Source organism: Ixodes scapularis, unplaced genomic scaffold, assembly GCF_016920785.2.
Source record: "Ixodes scapularis isolate PalLabHiFi unplaced genomic scaffold, ASM1692078v2 PGA_scaffold1__304_contigs__length_218370807, whole genome shotgun sequence".
NCBI classification, from domain to species: Eukaryota; Metazoa; Arthropoda; class Arachnida; order Ixodida; family Ixodidae; genus Ixodes; species Ixodes scapularis.
The window spans coordinates 99,615,438-99,633,588 of record NW_024609846.1 but is presented as its reverse complement, the minus strand read 5'-3'; the positions used below and the strand labels follow the sequence as shown (position 1 = coordinate 99,633,588).

At 49.4% G+C, this 18,151-nt stretch overlaps 1 protein-coding gene across 1 annotated transcript in view; it reads right to left on the bottom strand.

The window, feature by feature from the left end:
• The window catches only part of LOC8050681 (cytochrome P450 4V2), a 97,050-nt gene that overhangs the window by 12,758 nt on the left and 66,141 nt on the right, over positions 1-18,151 (bottom strand). Inside the window, exons 3-6 of the mRNA XM_042290864.1 lie at positions 17,192-17,277; positions 10,413-10,603; positions 9,378-9,447; positions 342-468 (exon numbers count right to left, since the gene is read on the bottom strand). Of these exons, the coding sequence (XP_042146798.1) occupies positions 342-468; positions 9,378-9,447; positions 10,413-10,603; positions 17,192-17,277 (474 nt within the window). The remainder of the gene's footprint in view (positions 1-341; positions 469-9,377; positions 9,448-10,412; positions 10,604-17,191; positions 17,278-18,151) is intronic.

Below are 18,151 nucleotides of genomic sequence, written 5' to 3'. Positions count from 1 at the left end.
CCTGCCTACAATCCTTCAAGTTTTTATTTAGGAGGGCAATTGAATTACTTTCTAAAGTGAAATCATTTGACACATCCGGCGACCTTTAATTTGCATGACACGCGATGTTTTTCAATCACTTTCATTCCACGCGTGACGTCACGGATCACGTGAGCGTTGTGGGTCGTTCGAAATTCCCGCGCGAGGTGATGTGGCTGTGACGTCATGACCCTATCGACCAATCAGGATTTTTCCATCACGCCACCGACATGGGCTTTTCCGCGGCACGAGCTCCTCGACGCTATCGCGTTAAAATGGCCGCATAACAAATCGAGAGTAACCGCCGTACAGGACGAACTCACGCGTTGGGTAAACCTGTGCAGGTAGTCCGTGTTTTTCTTGACATCTCGGCCATGCTTGCTGGCGAAGTAGATGGCGTCCACCCAATTCCATGGAGTGAGCACGCGCGTTATGAACGCTCCCGACACCCTGCGCATACACCACTCATTGAGATTGCCCAAAGGGAGGCTTTTTTTAGGTGCGGGACTTGCACTTGTGGGAGCGGCAGCCGTACAGAATCATTGGACCGACGGAGGATTGTCAACTAGCCTTAAAGCGGAGTAATACTGCTCAGACATCGTACGAAAGACGACGTTCAGGCGTGACAAAAGGCCTCTCTGTGGACACGACTCACGAATGTCTGGAGCACGTTGGCGTCGTACATAAACCGATCAGTCAAAACATAACAAAACAAAACGTACGTTTTTTTTGTGTTGATGAATTTTTAGTATGCCAAGCCTTTACCAGAGTTGTCTGCTGCAGTGTTTTATAAATTGAATTCCCGTCTAATTATACATAAATTCAGGGTTTCAAGCTATACTGAACGGAAAAACGCTTTCTGGTAAATTTAGAGAGGAAATAAGAATGTATCATTGTGCACCTTCAGGTTTTCTCGTTAAATTAAACAAGGAAATTGAATTCCTGCCTAATGTATACACATTATCGGGTTTCCCGGCTATATTTAGTTATGGAGCTGCGACGGACGGGGACACTCACAACCTAAAGGATCGGTTGCCATAGATGCACGATGTCGCATTGAAATTCGTGGAAGCAGGCAGAAGCGATTGAAAGGAAAAGGAGTGCCAGGAAGATATAGCAATAAAACGCATCTCTCGCAAACACACACAGACACCCACAAACACACGCATATGCGAGTACGCACACACATACATACACACACACGCATACATGTATGCACACGCACACACACACGGTAAAACACGCTCACGCACACGCACACTCTTGATCTCGTTCCACTTAATGGGCAACTTATAAGTGAAACAACATTGTAAAAATTTTCCGCTTGCCTTTAAGGAACAGTGTTCCAGGTACTCCATAGTATATGTGGATCAGTGTTTCAGGTAAGCTTTCAGGGCAGTATGTGAAATGGTGCTCCGCATGATGACATTTGGAAAGCTGTTCCACATACAATTCGAAAGCTTTTATGGGAAACAGTGTTTCAGATAAGCTTTGAGGGTAGTATGTGGAACAGTGCTTCCCATAATGACACCTGGGAAGCTGTTCCATTTACATTTAAAAGGATTTCTTTTTTTCTTTTTGCACGCTTTGCAACTTGATAAAATGATCATATTGTAGCGTGAAAATAAATGAGTTGCCGATGGTGGTACGCGGCGGGCCGCTTGCTGTGCTCCCCTTCCCCAAAACCGGTCGTCGTCACAGCGGAGACGGGCTCGACTCGCTCCGGCCTTGGGGGCCCGCCGGTTCCTGAACACGTGCACCGTGCATACGACGAGGTCCCCCGGGCCGGAGGGAGGAGGGAAGTGGTTTGGCGAGTTTCGCCGCTGGAACGAGGCAGTCGGGACTCGGGAGGCAGGCCGGTAACCGGACCGTCGTTCCGCCAGCAGAAAGTTTTGTATCCCTAACCCTTGTCATTCAGTGTCCTACACTTACGGTTGTTACAAGTGGTGGAGGTGCGGGGTAGGTCCAAACTCTACGATATGACAGCGGTTTCAAAGCTGGTGGGGCGCCTTCAGTCGACGCCATCGACACCACGGACGGCCTAGAAGGAGCGGCCGACTCCCGGGTTCTCCGGAGCGGGAGGATCATCAACACGGCGGCGATGGCCACGAACCAGACCCCAGAAGCCGGAACACCGGGAGCTGCGGCGTTCAGGTCTATGTTTAAGCCACCGGTGTTTCAAGGCAATCCGGAAGATGACGTCAGCGACTGGCTGCTGTTCTACGAGCGGGCAGGGGATTTCAACGGTTGGGACGGAACGCGCCGTGAGCAGTACCTGTGCGTTGCTCTTGATGGAAATGCTCGAAAATGGTACTCCACGACACTGCGAGGGACCAACGCACCAACAGCCTGGGAAACGTGGAAGGCAGCGCTCAAGGAGACCTTCGGGAACCGCAGCATGCGGGAGTGGGCCCATCTGCGGCTCAGCCAGCGGTTCCAGCTGCCGTTGGAGCTACCGGAAGAGTACTTCTACGATGTACTCCAGCTCTGCGCTCGAGTCAACGAGGCCATGACAGAGGAGGAAAAGCTCCGACAGCTGACCCGCGGCCTCAGGCCAGAAATGCTGGAACGAGTCGTTCTGGCCAACCCGCAGACCACGGCCGACTTCCTCGGCACACTCCAGCGTCTGACCCAAGCAAGCGAGATGGCCAAACATAATATGTGGGCTATGCCGTCCCATTCACTCCCGGGATTTAACACTCGGCCGTCGCAACACGCGAGTCAGGAGGTACGAGCCAGCCAAGCTTTCTCGGACCCCCAAGGAGCAACGCCACAAGGGATGACAGCACCGGGCTTCTACCAACAGCCGTCTGCGCCACCGCCTGAGGTTACGTCGTCGCCACATCTGCAATCGGAGGTGGGCAACTTCTTCAAAACTCTGACCGAAGTGCTTAGACCGCTCACCGAGTACAATGCCAGAAGGCCCACATTCCCCGCGCGCACGACACGCGCCGCCAACGGGCAGCCTATCTGCTTTAAATGCGGAAGAGTCGGACATATCCAGAGGAGCTGCCCAAGACGCGACGTTCAGTCGGGAAACGGACCCGCCCGGGACTAAGGCCGCCTCCCGGGGAAGCAAAGGGTGAGCCACTTCTCGCGACTATCGCAAAGAGCCACCTGGCTATGCTGCCGGCAACAGTGCATGGCGAGAAGACGTCTCTCATTCTCGACACGGGATCGGCAGTTAATGTGATTTCGGGAAGATTTCTCAACACGATCAAGGCCCCTTTAAAGGGCAGCCCCTCGGGTATAAGTGTGAGGGCGATCAGCGGCGCAGTTATAGTGCCGCGAGGCGAAGTTGAACTTGAGATAACAGTCGGGGTCAACAAGCTTTGGGAGCGTTTCCTCGTAATCGAAGGGTTTGACCACGACGTGCTATGCGGCCTGCCATTTTGTCGCACTGCGGGCGTGGTACTGGATTTCCCTGACAAGTGCATTTATTTGCTGGGACAAAAGTTCGGGCTTACCGGTCATGAATCTACCACTACCAGAGACGCGCCCGTATACTGCTGCGAAGAGGTTTGCATGCCGCCACGCTCTGACGCCGTGGTGTTGGTGAGAGCTGACATGAACGGACTGGCCGTGATTGAACCTGCGACTGGCAACCACTCTAAACAGCGTCCAGTGATTGCTCGTACCATCACTGAACTTTCCGGAGGTATCGGATGCGTGCGAGTGGCCAATCCTGGCGGTTCTGAGCTTTTTATTGCTAAGGGCACAAAAATGGGAAACGCGATCCCTATCGCGGATGTTCAGCTGGGCGTCGCCGCTCCACTGACCTCGGAGACACCTGGAGCCAGGGAAGGCGTGTCGTTCGGAGAGACCTTGGAGCCAAGCGAAAGAGAACGCCTGCAGAATCTTGTGAGTGAGTACAGTCATCTCTTCGCATCGCCTGATTCTCCGCCTGGAAGGACTCATGTCGTGACTCATGGCATCGACACAGGCAGCGCGACCCCACTTCGACAGAACCCGTACCGGCACTCCCCGTATGAGCGAACTGTGATCCAGGAGCAAGTCTACGAGATGCTCCGGAACGGCGTGATTCGCGAATCGTCCAGCCCTTGGTCATCGCCAGTGGTACTCGTTAAAAAGCGGAATGATACCTGGAGGTTTTGCGTTGATTTTCGACGAGTGAATGAGCTCACCAAGAAAGATGTTCACCCGTTGCCAAGGATCGACGACATTGTTGACGCCCTGCAGGGAGCAAGGTACTTCACGACGCTTGACTTGGCCAGCGGATATTGGCAGGTCGCCATCGATGAAAAGGACAAGGAGAAGACGGCGTTTTCGTGCAGTTCAGGCTTGTACGAGTTCAATGTAGTCCCATTCGGGCTCTGCAATGCACCGGCCACCTTCCAACGCATGATAAACAAAGTCCTGTCGACAATGCTGTGGAGGGTGTGCCTCGCATATCTGGACGATATCGTGGTCTACTCCAGGACGATCGAGCAGCACCTGTGTGATCTTCGGGTCGTCTTCGGGGCCCTCCACGAGGCCAACTTGCGCCTACAGCCCTCCAAATGCACATTTGGTGCCGAGGAGATTCGATACCTCGGACATGTGATCAACGGAGTGACTGTTCGACCTGATCCTGAGAAGCTGAGAGCTGTGAGCGACTTTCGAGTGCCGAGGTCAAGGCGCGACGTACAGAGTTTTCTCGGCCTCTGCAATTACTACAGACGATTCATACGTGACTTCGCAAACATCGCTAAACCCCTCACCGACCTCACGCGAAAGCAGGTCACTTTCCATTGGGATGATGACTGCAATCGGGCATTCGAGGCTCTGAAGAGGTGCTTGACCACGGCTCCCATTTTGTGTCACTTCGATCCCGACTTGCCCACTGAGGTTCACACCGACGCTTGTGGGTATGCGATCGGCGCGGTCCTCGTTCAGAGAAAGGACGGCCAGGAGAGGGTGGTGGCGTACGTGAGTCGACATCTCAATCGAGCGGAGCAGAACTACTCTACGGTGGAACAGGAGTGCCTCGCGGTTGGGTACGCGTGCCGACAGTTTAGGCCGTATATTTTCGGAAGCCATTTTACGATTATCACGGATCAGTCTAGCCTGACGTGGCTAATGAATGCCAAAAATCCTAACGGAAGACTCGTCCGATGGAGTATTTTGCTGCAGGAATACAACGCAACCGTGACGCACCGCCCGGGCAGAAAGAACATGAACGCCGACGCTCTCTCACGACTACCAGTAGAGTAGCAGACCAACGACGATGAGAGCGAGCACCCGCTGCTGGCCTTGCGAGAAATCGACGTGCCAAAAATTCAAAGAGAGGATGGCTTTTTCAAGACGCTCATCGACCACCTCGAAGAGCCGGAGGCACCCGTCGCAGCGAAAACCAAGCGCGTTGCCCGGGCCTTTCACCTCCTCGATGGAGCACTGTATCGCCGGGCAAGAGGGTTCGAGAAGTTCCGGTCAGCCTTGGCTGTCCCCCGCCAGCTACGTAAAGAAGTCTTGTTACCTTGCCACGATGATTTGACCAGCGGGCATTTGGGAGTCAAGAGGACCTGGGAGAGAGTGCGCCAGAGCTATTACTGGCCGAGGATGTTTCGAGCCGTGCGCAGCCATGTGCGGTCATGCCCTGATTGTCAGACGAAGAAGACGCCACCCTTGATGACTGCAGGAAAGCTACAGCCGATACCGCCTAGCCCCAAGCCATTTCAGCAGGTAGGGATGGACTTCCTGGGGCCCCTTACCAGGACGACTGATGGCAATCGCTACGTTCTCGTCATCACGGACTACCATACCAAATGGGCGGAGGCGGTCGCAACTCCCGATGCGACAGCGGCAAGCGCCGCAACACACTTTTTGGAGCGCGTCGTGCTTCGACACGGAGCTCCCCTAAGCCTGATCACCGACAGGGGAAGGCACTTCGTTGCGGATATGATAGAAGAGCTCTTCCGATTGACCGCCACGAATCACCACCGGACCACTGCCTACCACCCGCAGACGAATGGGTTGTGCGAGAGATTTAACCGCACTCTCTCGCACATGATAAGCATGTACGTGTCGGCTGATCATCGGGACTGGGACCGTTTTCTGCCATACGCGACCTTTGCCTACAATACCTCTGTGCATGACACGACGAAGTTCACGCCCTTCTTCCTTTTGCACGGACGAGAGGCAACGCTACCCCTTGATGCGGCACTAGGAGTACAGTCCGACGAGGTGCGGGCCCCGAGCAACCAAGAGGTGCTGCAGAGGTGGCAAAGAGCCAGAGAGCTTGTTTCCACTCGTGAGCTGGAAGCACAGCGGAAGAACAAACAGAGGTATGACGTCAGCAGAAGGGAGGCCACTTTTCGCACAGGAGACCTGGTCTACATTCGGACGCCCATCCGCAAACGCAATCGGACCACGAAGTTCCTGCACCCTTTCCATGGACCTTTCAGACTGCTGCGCCAGACCGGAGCGAACAACTGGGAAATCGTCGACCGCACCGGGCGCCGGAAGGACATCGTGAACGTGGCACGGCTAAAACCGTACTACGAGCGTCCGGGAGACCCCGACGGGGACGGTGAGATTGGGGAGGATGCCTCGGCGGGGCTTGACCAAGCTAGTGATGAGAGTTCGGAGGACGAGTTCTTTGATGCCGTGGACGTACCGAACACTCCGGAACCGTCGAGAGCTCAAAGTGAAAGTGCTAGTACAGTGACCACAAACCCTGCAAATCATGGACTCCGACGCAGTGCAAGACTTGAACAAAGGAAGGGTCAGGTGTGACAATTGTATGTGCACTAAGTCCTCCGTTGCCGCTTATTTCTTCTGGCATGAAGTGCTTGTGTGTTCCGATGCTGCGCTTGCGGTGTTTTCTTTGGTGTATAATTTATGTGCGTGAAATTCTTGGTGTGTGTCGCGGATGTTAATGCTGAGATTTGGACCTCTTCAGCTGAACAGGGAGGAATTCGTAGCGTGAAAATAAATGAGTTGCCGATGGTGGTACGCGGCGGGCCGCTTGCTGTGCTCCCCTTCCCTAAAACCGGTCGTCGTCACAGCGGAGACGGGCTCGACTCGCTCCGGCCTTGGGGGCCCGCCGGTTCCTGAACACGTGCACCGTGCATGCGACGAGGTCCCCCGGGCCGGAGGGAGGAGGGAAGTGGTTTGGCGAGTTTCGCCGCTGGAACGAGGCAGTCGGGACTCGGGAGGCAGGCCGGTAACCGGACTGTCGTTCCGCCAGCAGAAAGTTTTGTATCCCTAACCCTTGTCATTGAGTGTCCTACACTTACGGTTGTTACAATATCAAGAGTAAAATGACGCAAAAGAAAGTAACACAAGTGATTTACATTATCCAAAAGTTTATAATATGGTTATGTACAACACCCAACCACTTCCGCGAAAAATTGTGCCAAACTGAAACTAAAAATTTCTTTGCTCTCTATGTTTATACAGCCTTGATGGAGATACGCTACGACGGGTAATCGATCTCTTAGCTGTAGATGGGAAATTTAGCCAGTGCAGTACAACCGCTAACCTGGGATTTTTAACGTGCATCACGCAGTAGTGATTAGACGAACGCGTGCCGGTACACAACTCATCCAGATCGAAACGGGCGGGGCGGCGGGGACTCGAACCCAGGAGGTTCCCAGCGCAAGCTTTCGGTCCACGCTCCGGGCTGAGGCGCGTTAGCCCACTCGGCCACTTCCTCCCCAAAGTGAAACTGCTCTGTTGAACGCGAATAAAACTGCGAAACACGCTTGAACTGAGCCACGCCTCGAATAAGAAACCATAATGCTAATACCCATACCAACGGCGTTTTAAGCACCACGGTGATCGTAGACAAAAACCGACAAGAACAGAAGAAACGTCCTTTCACCCAAAAGGTTCATGCGGGTAAAGCGGGTACTTACGAAGCGAACATGGAACTCTGATCATGTAATCCGAGATCACTGAGATCACACAGCACAATCACAAGTGAAGCTGTTAGAAATACTCAACGTCGAACAGCATAAACGCATCATGCACCGCAGTCGCCTGTTACAAATGCGAAGTCGGCGGATTCGCTTCACGTGGTGACCATCGTCCCATCAACGAAACGGAACGACCGCAACCGCCGGTGGCGCGTGGGAGCGCGAACGCGCTGCATGCTGCAACACGTTCCTCACCCTGTAGCAATGCGCGATGCCCGCTTTCAAAACTCTCGAACCGCTCGATTCATACCACAGGAACTCCTAAACAAAGCAAGGGCCTTCACTGGAACTATTTACTTAGTCGTAGGAAGAACGTGGTCATCAGGTTCCCGTTTTTGTATGTGTTTTGCTGGTCTTGCCTCCGCCTCTCTGAACGCTGGTCGCCTCCGTTGGTGTGTATTTGTACATGGTTTATTTGTCTCGTTTCTGCTCGGCATGCACGTATTTGCCGCCAAAGGATTCTAACTAGAACGCGACAAAAGTACAAAAGAACAAACAAAAAAGCACTTTCTTGAGGTCTTAACTGGAACAGATTGGCGCGAAAGTGCAGCCGGGTAAGGCCGCATAAGACCTGCGTGTTCCACTTAAAAAAAGCAAAAACTAAGCGAAGAAAACCGGCGTTTTCCATACATTTGTTGATCCACATAAAATATGGGGAAGTTCCACATAGAATATGTGGAACACAGTTTCATGTGGGAGCTATGTGGAACGAGATCAAGAGTGCATGTACGCACATGCACGTATAAACAAGCACACGCATGCTCAAACATGCACACACGCTGGAACACTCAAACACGTGCACGCACACACTCAGACGCTCAGAACGAGCGCTGTGGGAAAATAAAAGCAGCTATGACCTGTAGCCACTGACAGTGGAGTCTCCTTTACCGCCCATTCACACTGGAAGCGGATCCGCGTTTGCAAAGCGGTTGCGAACGCGGTTGTATAAAGATCCAGTACAATTGCACGCGCAATTCATGACGTCAAATGCGCGTGCAATTGTACTGGATCTTCATGCAACCGCGTTCGAAACCGCGTTGCGAACACGGATCCGCTTCCAGTGTGAATGAGCGGTTAGATGACGAGCCTCCAGCTTGCGCTCATTGCCGTCCTTGGCGGCGCGTGCACGCTCGAAGCGAGCGAGACGCCGAGGCGTTAATGTCGGAGGTATTAGGGGGTTTTCGTAGACCGCGCTGCCCCCTCTGCTAAGCGTTCCGCAACGAAGAAGTTGCTACTGCACCTGCGCGCCGATAGCCTCGACTGTGGAGTTCCCGCTATCGTAGCGGGTTGCGGAGGTCCCTTGCCGGACGGCGAAAACGATCTACGAAAACTCGCTATTATAGGGAGCTCGCGCTAGAGGCGGGAAAACTGCCGTTCTCATCCTGTCAGCTACTTAGCAAGTCGCTTTTGACTGTGATCAGCGGGAAGAAAAGCCCTCACACTTTAAGCGCACTGAAGTAGGGAGACCCTTCATCTCCCTGAGCGTTCACCGATGTTCCCATGGCTGTTTCTGTAAAAGAGAAAGAGAAAAACTTAGATATACATAGGATACCGAAAATAAAACACATTATCATTATACACCCCTGTTTGTCATCCTCATTTAAGCTAAGAGAAATAAAAGGGAGTAAACAGGTCAGCCAGGTCAATCATTTTCAATATGCCGAAATAGGGGTGGGGGCGGCGGAGTGCTGCAGCTTAGCACACAGCGTTGACCTTGTGTCTTGCCGACACTGCTAAAGATCTCTGCAGCACAACACAAAAGAGCGCTAATTTCAGACTTCCTGAGCTTTGGTGTTTGCGACGTGAACGATAAGAACGGAGTCAATGAAAACCGAATGAAGCGAGGCTTGAGACGCTACGCTATCAAAAAAAGAAGTCGGGTGAATACTTGTTCAACTGAAGGTTGAATTCGAGATTGAACTGATGGATGAACTGAAGGTTGACCCGCTTTCAGCTGCACGCTGGACTCTATGCAGTAAATCAAGGCACGCGCCATACGCGCAAAGCCTCGCTACGGCAGCTGGCAGATGCTCTTCCGGCAGGCGCCATCTTCAGAGATCGTGCGTATACGGCGCGTACTTTACTTGCCTTCCGAGGCCACAAACACACCCGCTGTGGATATGGCACGCTGGGCTGTGGATTTTGTAAGTAATGTCAAACTGTAAAAAACAAGGGCGGGGGGGGGGGGGGGGGAGGCTAAAGCAGCGGTCGTACAGCTAATACATTATACAAAAGTCAGTCTGCGGACAGTCTCTGAGGCCTTCTCTTCTTTATATGACCACCCTATCACATCGGTCATAAAACTTTTTTTTTTTTTTTTTTGCAGTGCAGACATGTTTGAAGCATACGAATGTACACGAAGAGAATCCAACCCCCGTGAGCCGTGTGCGCAGACCCTTCTGTCATCATGCGTGCAGCGAACAACGTGTCCTATGTACGATGTTCGAGCAGAGCGTCTCCTTCTGGCAAGAGTACCGCAGATGATGTCCAAGGTGCATCCGGACATCAGGGGCACCACGTTCATGGGACCCCGGTCCCCCAGGCCGTTCAGCCGCCGCACGAACGTGTCCGCGTGCTCAGTCATGACCGGCAGGAACTCGTCCAGCAGCTTGAAGTGGAACGCTGGCGTGAGGAGCTTGCGGCGGCCGCGCCATTTGGAACGAGGGCTGCGATCGTAAACGCTGTTTCTGAAGGGTTTAGGACAAAATACTTCCGAACATAATGGCCCCCGAACGAAATGGTCCTGTCAACTCTATATACATAAATAAGCAAATACTACAACATGTAGTCTTCTCGCCGTTGTCTTAAAATCAAGGTTGGAGAAACCTCTAATACGTACTACCAGACGTTTTGGGAGTTTTTTTTTTTCTTTATTTTTTACTTCTAAGTAACGTTAATTTTAAAATTGCCTGAAAATCCGCTCGAAACAGTCAAAACGATCATTTTTGTAGATTTTATTAAAAATCTACAGCGCTTTCAGGAGATCCTCTAAAAATCGCCGGAGATGATTGAGGTCATCTCCTGCGATGGGAGGGAGCATATTCCGAAACCAGGTCCACTGTCACTCAATAGTGAGTGAAGGATCCTTGCGCCTCCGACCGGTGGAACCGCGGAGCGATATCTCGAATGCGCGCGACTCGTTGCCCGTGTACAGTCCGGACTACGATTCGACCCAGAGACCGCGCGCTCGAGCACTCAAGAGCTGAAGACCGGACACATCACTCCCGCGGAAACGATTAAAAAAAAAAAAAAGTTGGTTGTTTTTGAGACGATTTTGCTGTATTATGTTTCCTCTTCGCGAAAAATAACATTTTTCTACTGCTCTTACCTCCTTCTATCTTCTACAAAGGCATACAGATTTTGTAATAACAGCGTTTGCAATCTCAACGAAATGTCGCGTTTTCATTGGTCACATGCCGCCCTGGCTGCCGGCACAATGCTCCTCCAATCGCCGGAGATAATTTCGATCTTTGACTGCTTTTTTAACGAGACAATCGACCGCGCATCGTCATAATTTATTAATTTCTAGGATGCTTAGAGCCCGCAGAGCGACTTATCGTTATATTTAAGCGATCCCAGAAAACTCCTCAATGCACCTTTAAGGGTCAACAGAGTATTGTTAAGAGAAACACCCGCGTAACGTTTTGCCTGCACGGAAGCAACCGTTAGTTGGCACGAAATTATTATTGGTCTTTAGTATTACATACAATAAACATAGATATACGGGGGCTCACCAGGTCACACAGTGAACCGGCGCTAATTAGATCTAGAAGTTTAGGTGTTACGCCAAACAAGGATATCTGGCGCACCTTGGAAAAGAACCGAACTGTACAGACGCTTTGCAGCCGCTGATAATGGGCACCGCCATAACCGACCTTCAGTGTTTTGTTTTCTTTTATTCCGCTTACTTCGCTTCATCATTACCACCGCAGGCCAGATTATTACCATTTTAGATTTTAATGTGTCCTCCTCCCCATCACTGGCCCTTGTGAAGACTCGTCAACGCACGCTTCACTAGCTCGGCATCTGGGTAAGACAAGAGAAGGTCAGCAATGGCGGCTGTTATCTGGAGCGTGTGCAAAGCGTCTATATTCGTTGTTATCAGAAGTCGAAATTTTGAAACTTGAATTTTTTGTTTTGTTCTTCAAGACATACGTCTGATAAAAAGAAGATTGAAAAGATGTGCCCAAAATGATCCGACCTTGCGTTTCCCTTGTCACCACTTATTTTTACTACTAGCCTAAGAAAACTCTAAAAAATATCATAGCTTCCAGTTGATTATAAAAATCATAAAACATGTTAACTAGAGAAAGCTTTAAGTTATATTTATGATTCCGTGTTTTCAGAGTTTATTTTTTGTCTTCGGCTAAGTTAAATATGGGATTCCGCGTTTTCAAAGAGAGAAATGTTTTTCAGATTTGCTTTTTTTTTTGCCAAAAATTCAAAGTTCACGATAGGGTTTGCCTTTTTGTCAGCGCGCAAAAACAGTGACAGAGTAGAAGGACAAGCGCTAACTCTCAGCTGAACTTCAATTTAGAAAAAGAATCAGCAACATTGAACACAATTTATAGGTCAATCAACACGTGTCTAAAAATATAATTTTTTGCTGTGTAAATTCAGCGAGGCCTGGCTAATGCATTTCGTATCTTTTTTAATCGCATAGGCTTCTAAAATTTTCGGGAAACGGAACAAATGGTCCCGGAACAAATGGTCCCAGAACAAATGGTCCCGGAATAAATGGTCCCGGAATGAATGGTCCCGGAACTAATGGTCCCAAGTACAAACTTGGAAAAAAATGATCACAGATAAATATCGCCAATGTGGCTTCTGCATTTTCGGATAAACCCGATAAAATCCAATAACACTCGCCGAATCTCGAGGCTACCGGTTGCACGAACTCAAGCGGTTTCTATATATTTTTCTGGGAAGCTTAGAAATGTTTTGCGCTATGAAAACCTAATGCACCTATAAAGGCATCGACCTCCGCTCGTTATGCATGCTACCACCGCGCGTCATGACGAGATGGAAGTAATTCGAGTTTCATGGCTTCAACAGTATGACTAGGGGGGAGGCACTCACTTGATAGAATGACGTTTTAGCGAACGCCCACGTTTCACCGAATGACAGTTTAGCGAACAGTCGGCCGCTGCGAAGTGGCGTTTATGGGTGAGACAAGTGGGTTCACATTTTCGTAATGAGCCGCCGCAGACTGTCGCCGCGAAGCGGTGTAAGCGCAGCGGGGGGGGGGGGGGGGGGGGGGGGGGGGGGGGGGGGGGTTAACACGCGTCCCCGTTATTCGCTCAAACGTCGACTCGCTCAAATTTCACTGTTAGCTAAGACGGCATTCACTCCTGTGACATCGACCCGTAATGTGATATCGACCCGTCATTCACTCATGTGATATCGACCCTCTGCTTATAATTATATTGCTATTAATGGGAGGGGGGGGGGCTGCTTGTGACGGCTACTGACTGTATGACATATTTGAATGATTTTGGACAATACAATTACTACATAGCTATTGGTGACAAGTAGAAAAAGACTATTTGCCACAATGTATATGTATTCCAGTGTTAAATAATGGCTAGCGCCTGGTGACATATCTTGGACTTGTAGAACTTAGCATCTGTGCTCTAGGACACATTTGTGCCATTTCTACAGAAGTGGCTCTCAAATTCCCGAGATATAAAATACAAATGTACCTCAGCCCCCATCTCGGGTATAGCCTTCTCTTTCATGTATCTCAGTATTTGTAATCGCAAACACTTCCGTTGGTAACTTTGTTTAGCCCCGGGTTATCGTATCTCCTATTAAAAATATGAGGCGCCACTATTTTATGCTTTAGTTTTTATTCACTAAATTCACCGAATCACTAAAGAGGTAAATAACAGATCATGAAAAGGAGCTTCAAAATCATTGGAGGGCGTCTTTAAACGAGCCCAAATTACGCCACTTAGCGTCAAATAAAGTGCTGCAAATAAACGCGAGCATTGCCTCCTTGAAACGATGATATGACCGGTGCAAGCTAGCGGGTTATTCCGGGCCGTTGACTTCCTCTGAAGCACGGAGCAGCCATAAATACTTATGCTAGCGATATGCAACTCCTTTACTGGTCTTTATTTTCGCGAATGCTGTCAAAACTACGCGATGTGTTAGTCAGGTGGAATTGTAAGATGTTGGGTTAGTTGCTCAATTATTTTTAGAAAATTGAATTATAGAGATTGAAGTCGATTGAAGAACTTCTTTTGTCGGAAAGAGCGTCGATCTCTGAAGCCGATAGATCTAGTGTGCCCAGTGCTAGGCCACGGCGAACAGAGAAATAACTAACTTTACACGCCATACTGCGCCAGGTCAAACTGTCTCTTCAAGCTCTTCGAAGGCCAAGGACTTCAAAATATCAAGGAAGCTATTTTGACGAGACGTGAACCAATTAAAACAATTATTATAACTTTTAAAAATGACACCGGAATAGTACTTTAGTGTGATGGTAGACGTCGAAATAGCACGTAGCTATAAACATATCTTCCGTATGTGACGAAAGATGTGTTCAAAGTAGTTTTACAATTATTTTAAACCCGGGTGTCAATTTTTTTTGGACAAAATGCGCCGTAAGACATGTACAGAGTAAGACACCACGAAGCCCTCGAAGTAGACACTACTTAAACAAAAAAGCCACCTCAAATCGTGGAATGTTAAGACCTTTCCTTTGACCTGTTCGATATTCGCGGGGGAGAGAAACACGGGAGATGCAGATTTACGACTTTGTGGTCAGGGGTAGAAGGCACACAGCCCTGCAGGGCTGCAGGTCCTCAACAAACCAATGTTGCTATAAGCTTGACAGTTTGCAACAACAATGATTTCCGAAGTTTACAAATCCAGTGCCTAGCATGCGATTTCCACAGCCCAGCACGTCGTATCTGTCACTTCAAAAACCAAGCAAATTACGGATCATACACACGAACAGTGATTACATCACCGGCCTGAAACGATGAATCAAAGCCGTGTTCGTCAGATCCCCCCTGCGGTGTTGAAGTCTTCGCTGCTTAACTTTTTGCTATTTTTTCGACATTTTTCTTCTCCGCCTCATTCTGTTGTCTGCTTTTTTAATGTGTTAGCATTACCTGGCTCAGTCAGCGAAAAACCGTCGGCAAAATCCGTCGTCAAATTCGTGACTTGTCCAACACAATCCAACACAATAAAAAAAAATCTGGTCACTTAACCTATTTTGTCACGTGATATCTCTGGTCACGTGACCTATCTGGTGACGTAACCAAACCGAAAAAAATATTAAAAATATCTGTGCTCACGTGACCTCTCTTGTCACATGACCAAACTGAAATTTAAAAGAAATCTGGTCACGTGATCATCCACTCCTTGGTTTCTAACCTTGGCCCTCTTGATCGTGAAACTAGCGCGCTATCCGTTGCGGCGACATAACTCAGGCAAAGGTAATGCTTACGCATTCTCACATCGTAAGAAAAAGCTTAAATGCCCTCGTAGTTTTTTTTTTTTTTTTTGCTTGTACTTTATTTACTTCTCTTGATTGTACGTACATCACACCAAGAGGTGCAACGAGTCAAGATGTCCAATATTGGAACTCTTGACGCATTGGACCTCTTGAAACATCGAGGCGCGAGTCAAGAGATCCAATATGGGTCAAGAGGTCCAACGAGTCAATAGATCTCCGGCGAGTCAAGAGGTCCAATGCGTCAAGAGGTCCAACGCGTCAGGAGGTCCAATATTGAACCTCTTGACGCGCTGGACCTCTTGACTCGGAATCCTGGAAGAGGGGGGGAGGGGTGGAGATCAGGTGACTAGAAACATTTTAGAGGTCTACGCGATCAAAAAGGAAGGGACTGGGCAATGTGTAAGCCAAACCCCGGTACTTCTGCATAACAAAAAGATGTGTTATCTCGACACGTGCTGAATTGTACATGATGCTGTGAAATGCTGTTGTCAACTTCGGTGTTTCTTTTTAATAAAAACTTCCGTTGTGAGTAAGCGCTTGTCCTGTGTGCCCCTTCTACTTTGTTTTCCTTTCTTGTGCGCTCTGTCGAATCCACCTTCGATGTTGCAAAAACACAACCCTCCCTTTCTCCAAGAAGCACAAAAAGTCTGGCCTAAAATGTCATGTTGTCCTAAACGAACCTTGATAAGGTAAACCGCAGATTCCTACTGTCAGTAGTGGGAAATATTTAAAAAAAAAAATAGCGTGGCTTTCCATCGGGGCCGTTGACCTCGTGCGCTGACCAGATTTAATTAAAAGTAGGGTCTTTTTTGTTTTTTTGTTTTTTTTTTTGCATTGGTGCATCGAAGTTGGGAGGTTATCAAATAAATCTCAATTGACGAAATATTTACCGGCGGATGTTTCTTTAGAGTTTTCCGGATTTATCTGAAAATACGGAACCCTACTTATATTCAATGTCTCTAAACAAAATCAGCGGTTTTATGTCACAAGAAAACAGAAACTCCAAATCACTCACTACGGCCACGATATTCAGAATGAAATACGCGCAACTATGCCTGCCTAAAGTTTTCATTAACCGTATTCTCCAGACTGTCGGGATGCCAGCGTAATGTTGCGCACATGTGAAAACTAAACGGCTCACAAGTTCGTGTGCTCTTTGCGCACCTCCTGCGTTTGTTTACTCGCCAAGCTTGCCCACGTGCTTCCGTTTGCCCCGACCTTAACACAACGAGGGCACGTGTGTGCGTTCTCTACTTTGGCCTTTGATACGCGAGTCTCTCCTTACGTTCCGACGCGCCGAAGACGACTTCTGGAACACTTGCTCGCCGCAGATACCTTCCTTCGACAATTCGCCACACGGTGTTCTTTCACCATACTAGAGGGAAACGGAGCAGCCACATGCCTTCATTAGAAATTTCTAGTTGAAAAGTATGCACAGTGCTTGCTGCTAAAAAATACCGTCGTAGCATACTATATATTGACTAGTGACTAGCTAATGAAACGGACTTGCGGGAATTATACTAATGCCCTTGTCACAAGGTCTTGTCAAGTGGAATTGAGTCAAATGTAATTAGAATGAGTATGCAAATGAGCTCGCGATCTCGACTTCGCACGTCCTACTCGCCAAGCTCTCATTTACCAATTCTCGTGGCTCTTGGTCGAAGCGGCATACGGAATGCCCGTGCGATAGGGGTATTAAACTTACTACTGGCCAACGGTGTAGGAAGGCTCTTCTACTGGCTCAGTTTGTACCCCACCAAGTTCAATGCTTCGCGGATGAAAGTACCTGGTAAGGAGGCCAGTGCCAAGCCACGAGTTGAGCAGCTTGTACAAAAGTGCTTTGTTCAGCACCGTCGTGCTCTTCAGCAGGGCCTGCGTTTCAGCAACGAATTAGAAAATAGACACCACCGCCCTTGTATTAGTTTCGATGAAATGTACTACACAAGGAGCTGTACGGAGAGAAACTAAAACAATGAAGGAATATATCAAAGCGTGTGGTCACATAAGAGCACCGCGCTCTGATTGGAATGGTAGGCGCATAACTATTGACTCCTTTGCTCATGGCGTCTCCGCGCAATCAAAGAGAACGAGAGAGTCGTCTGTTCCTCGCATCGGGTGTGGCGTTCGTCGTTTAAAGGACAGACCCCGATCAGATAGCGGACATCGTTTTTGATCGCTTTGATCGGAAGGGGTGGGTAGGGGCAAAGGGGCAGCTAGCCTTCGCGTCCACACACAATCCTTCCAATCAGAGCTCGGCACTCTGACGTCATCGCACGCCCTCCTCTTCACCTTTTCATTAGTTTATTTTCGTATGCACGGCTTGCACGTTACGTCATCGCATCGTTCTGGTGACCATCTCGACTTGCTCCTGACGCGACAGACAAATTCGGTGGCGCGAAATGTATGCGGTAGAGGGCGCGCGATCTGCGGCTAGACCATTTTCTATATAACCCAAGCATCAAGGAGAATGCAGGGATTGGTGTTCCATGCGCCACACGCGCACGCCTTCTCCGTATAGAATATTCGAAGTAAATAACCAAAATAAAGCGCTGACGAACGCGCGTGCAAGATGCAATTTTTTTTAGGTTTTCGCTTTAGAAAATTTACTACTGCTGAGGACAACACGGGCGGCGCGTGGAACACCAATCCCTGCAGTCTCCTTGATGCCTGGGTAATATAGCGATGGTTCTATTGCCGCTGATGCGACGTCAGTGCAAACCATGTAATGGGAGGAGGTCGAACAGTT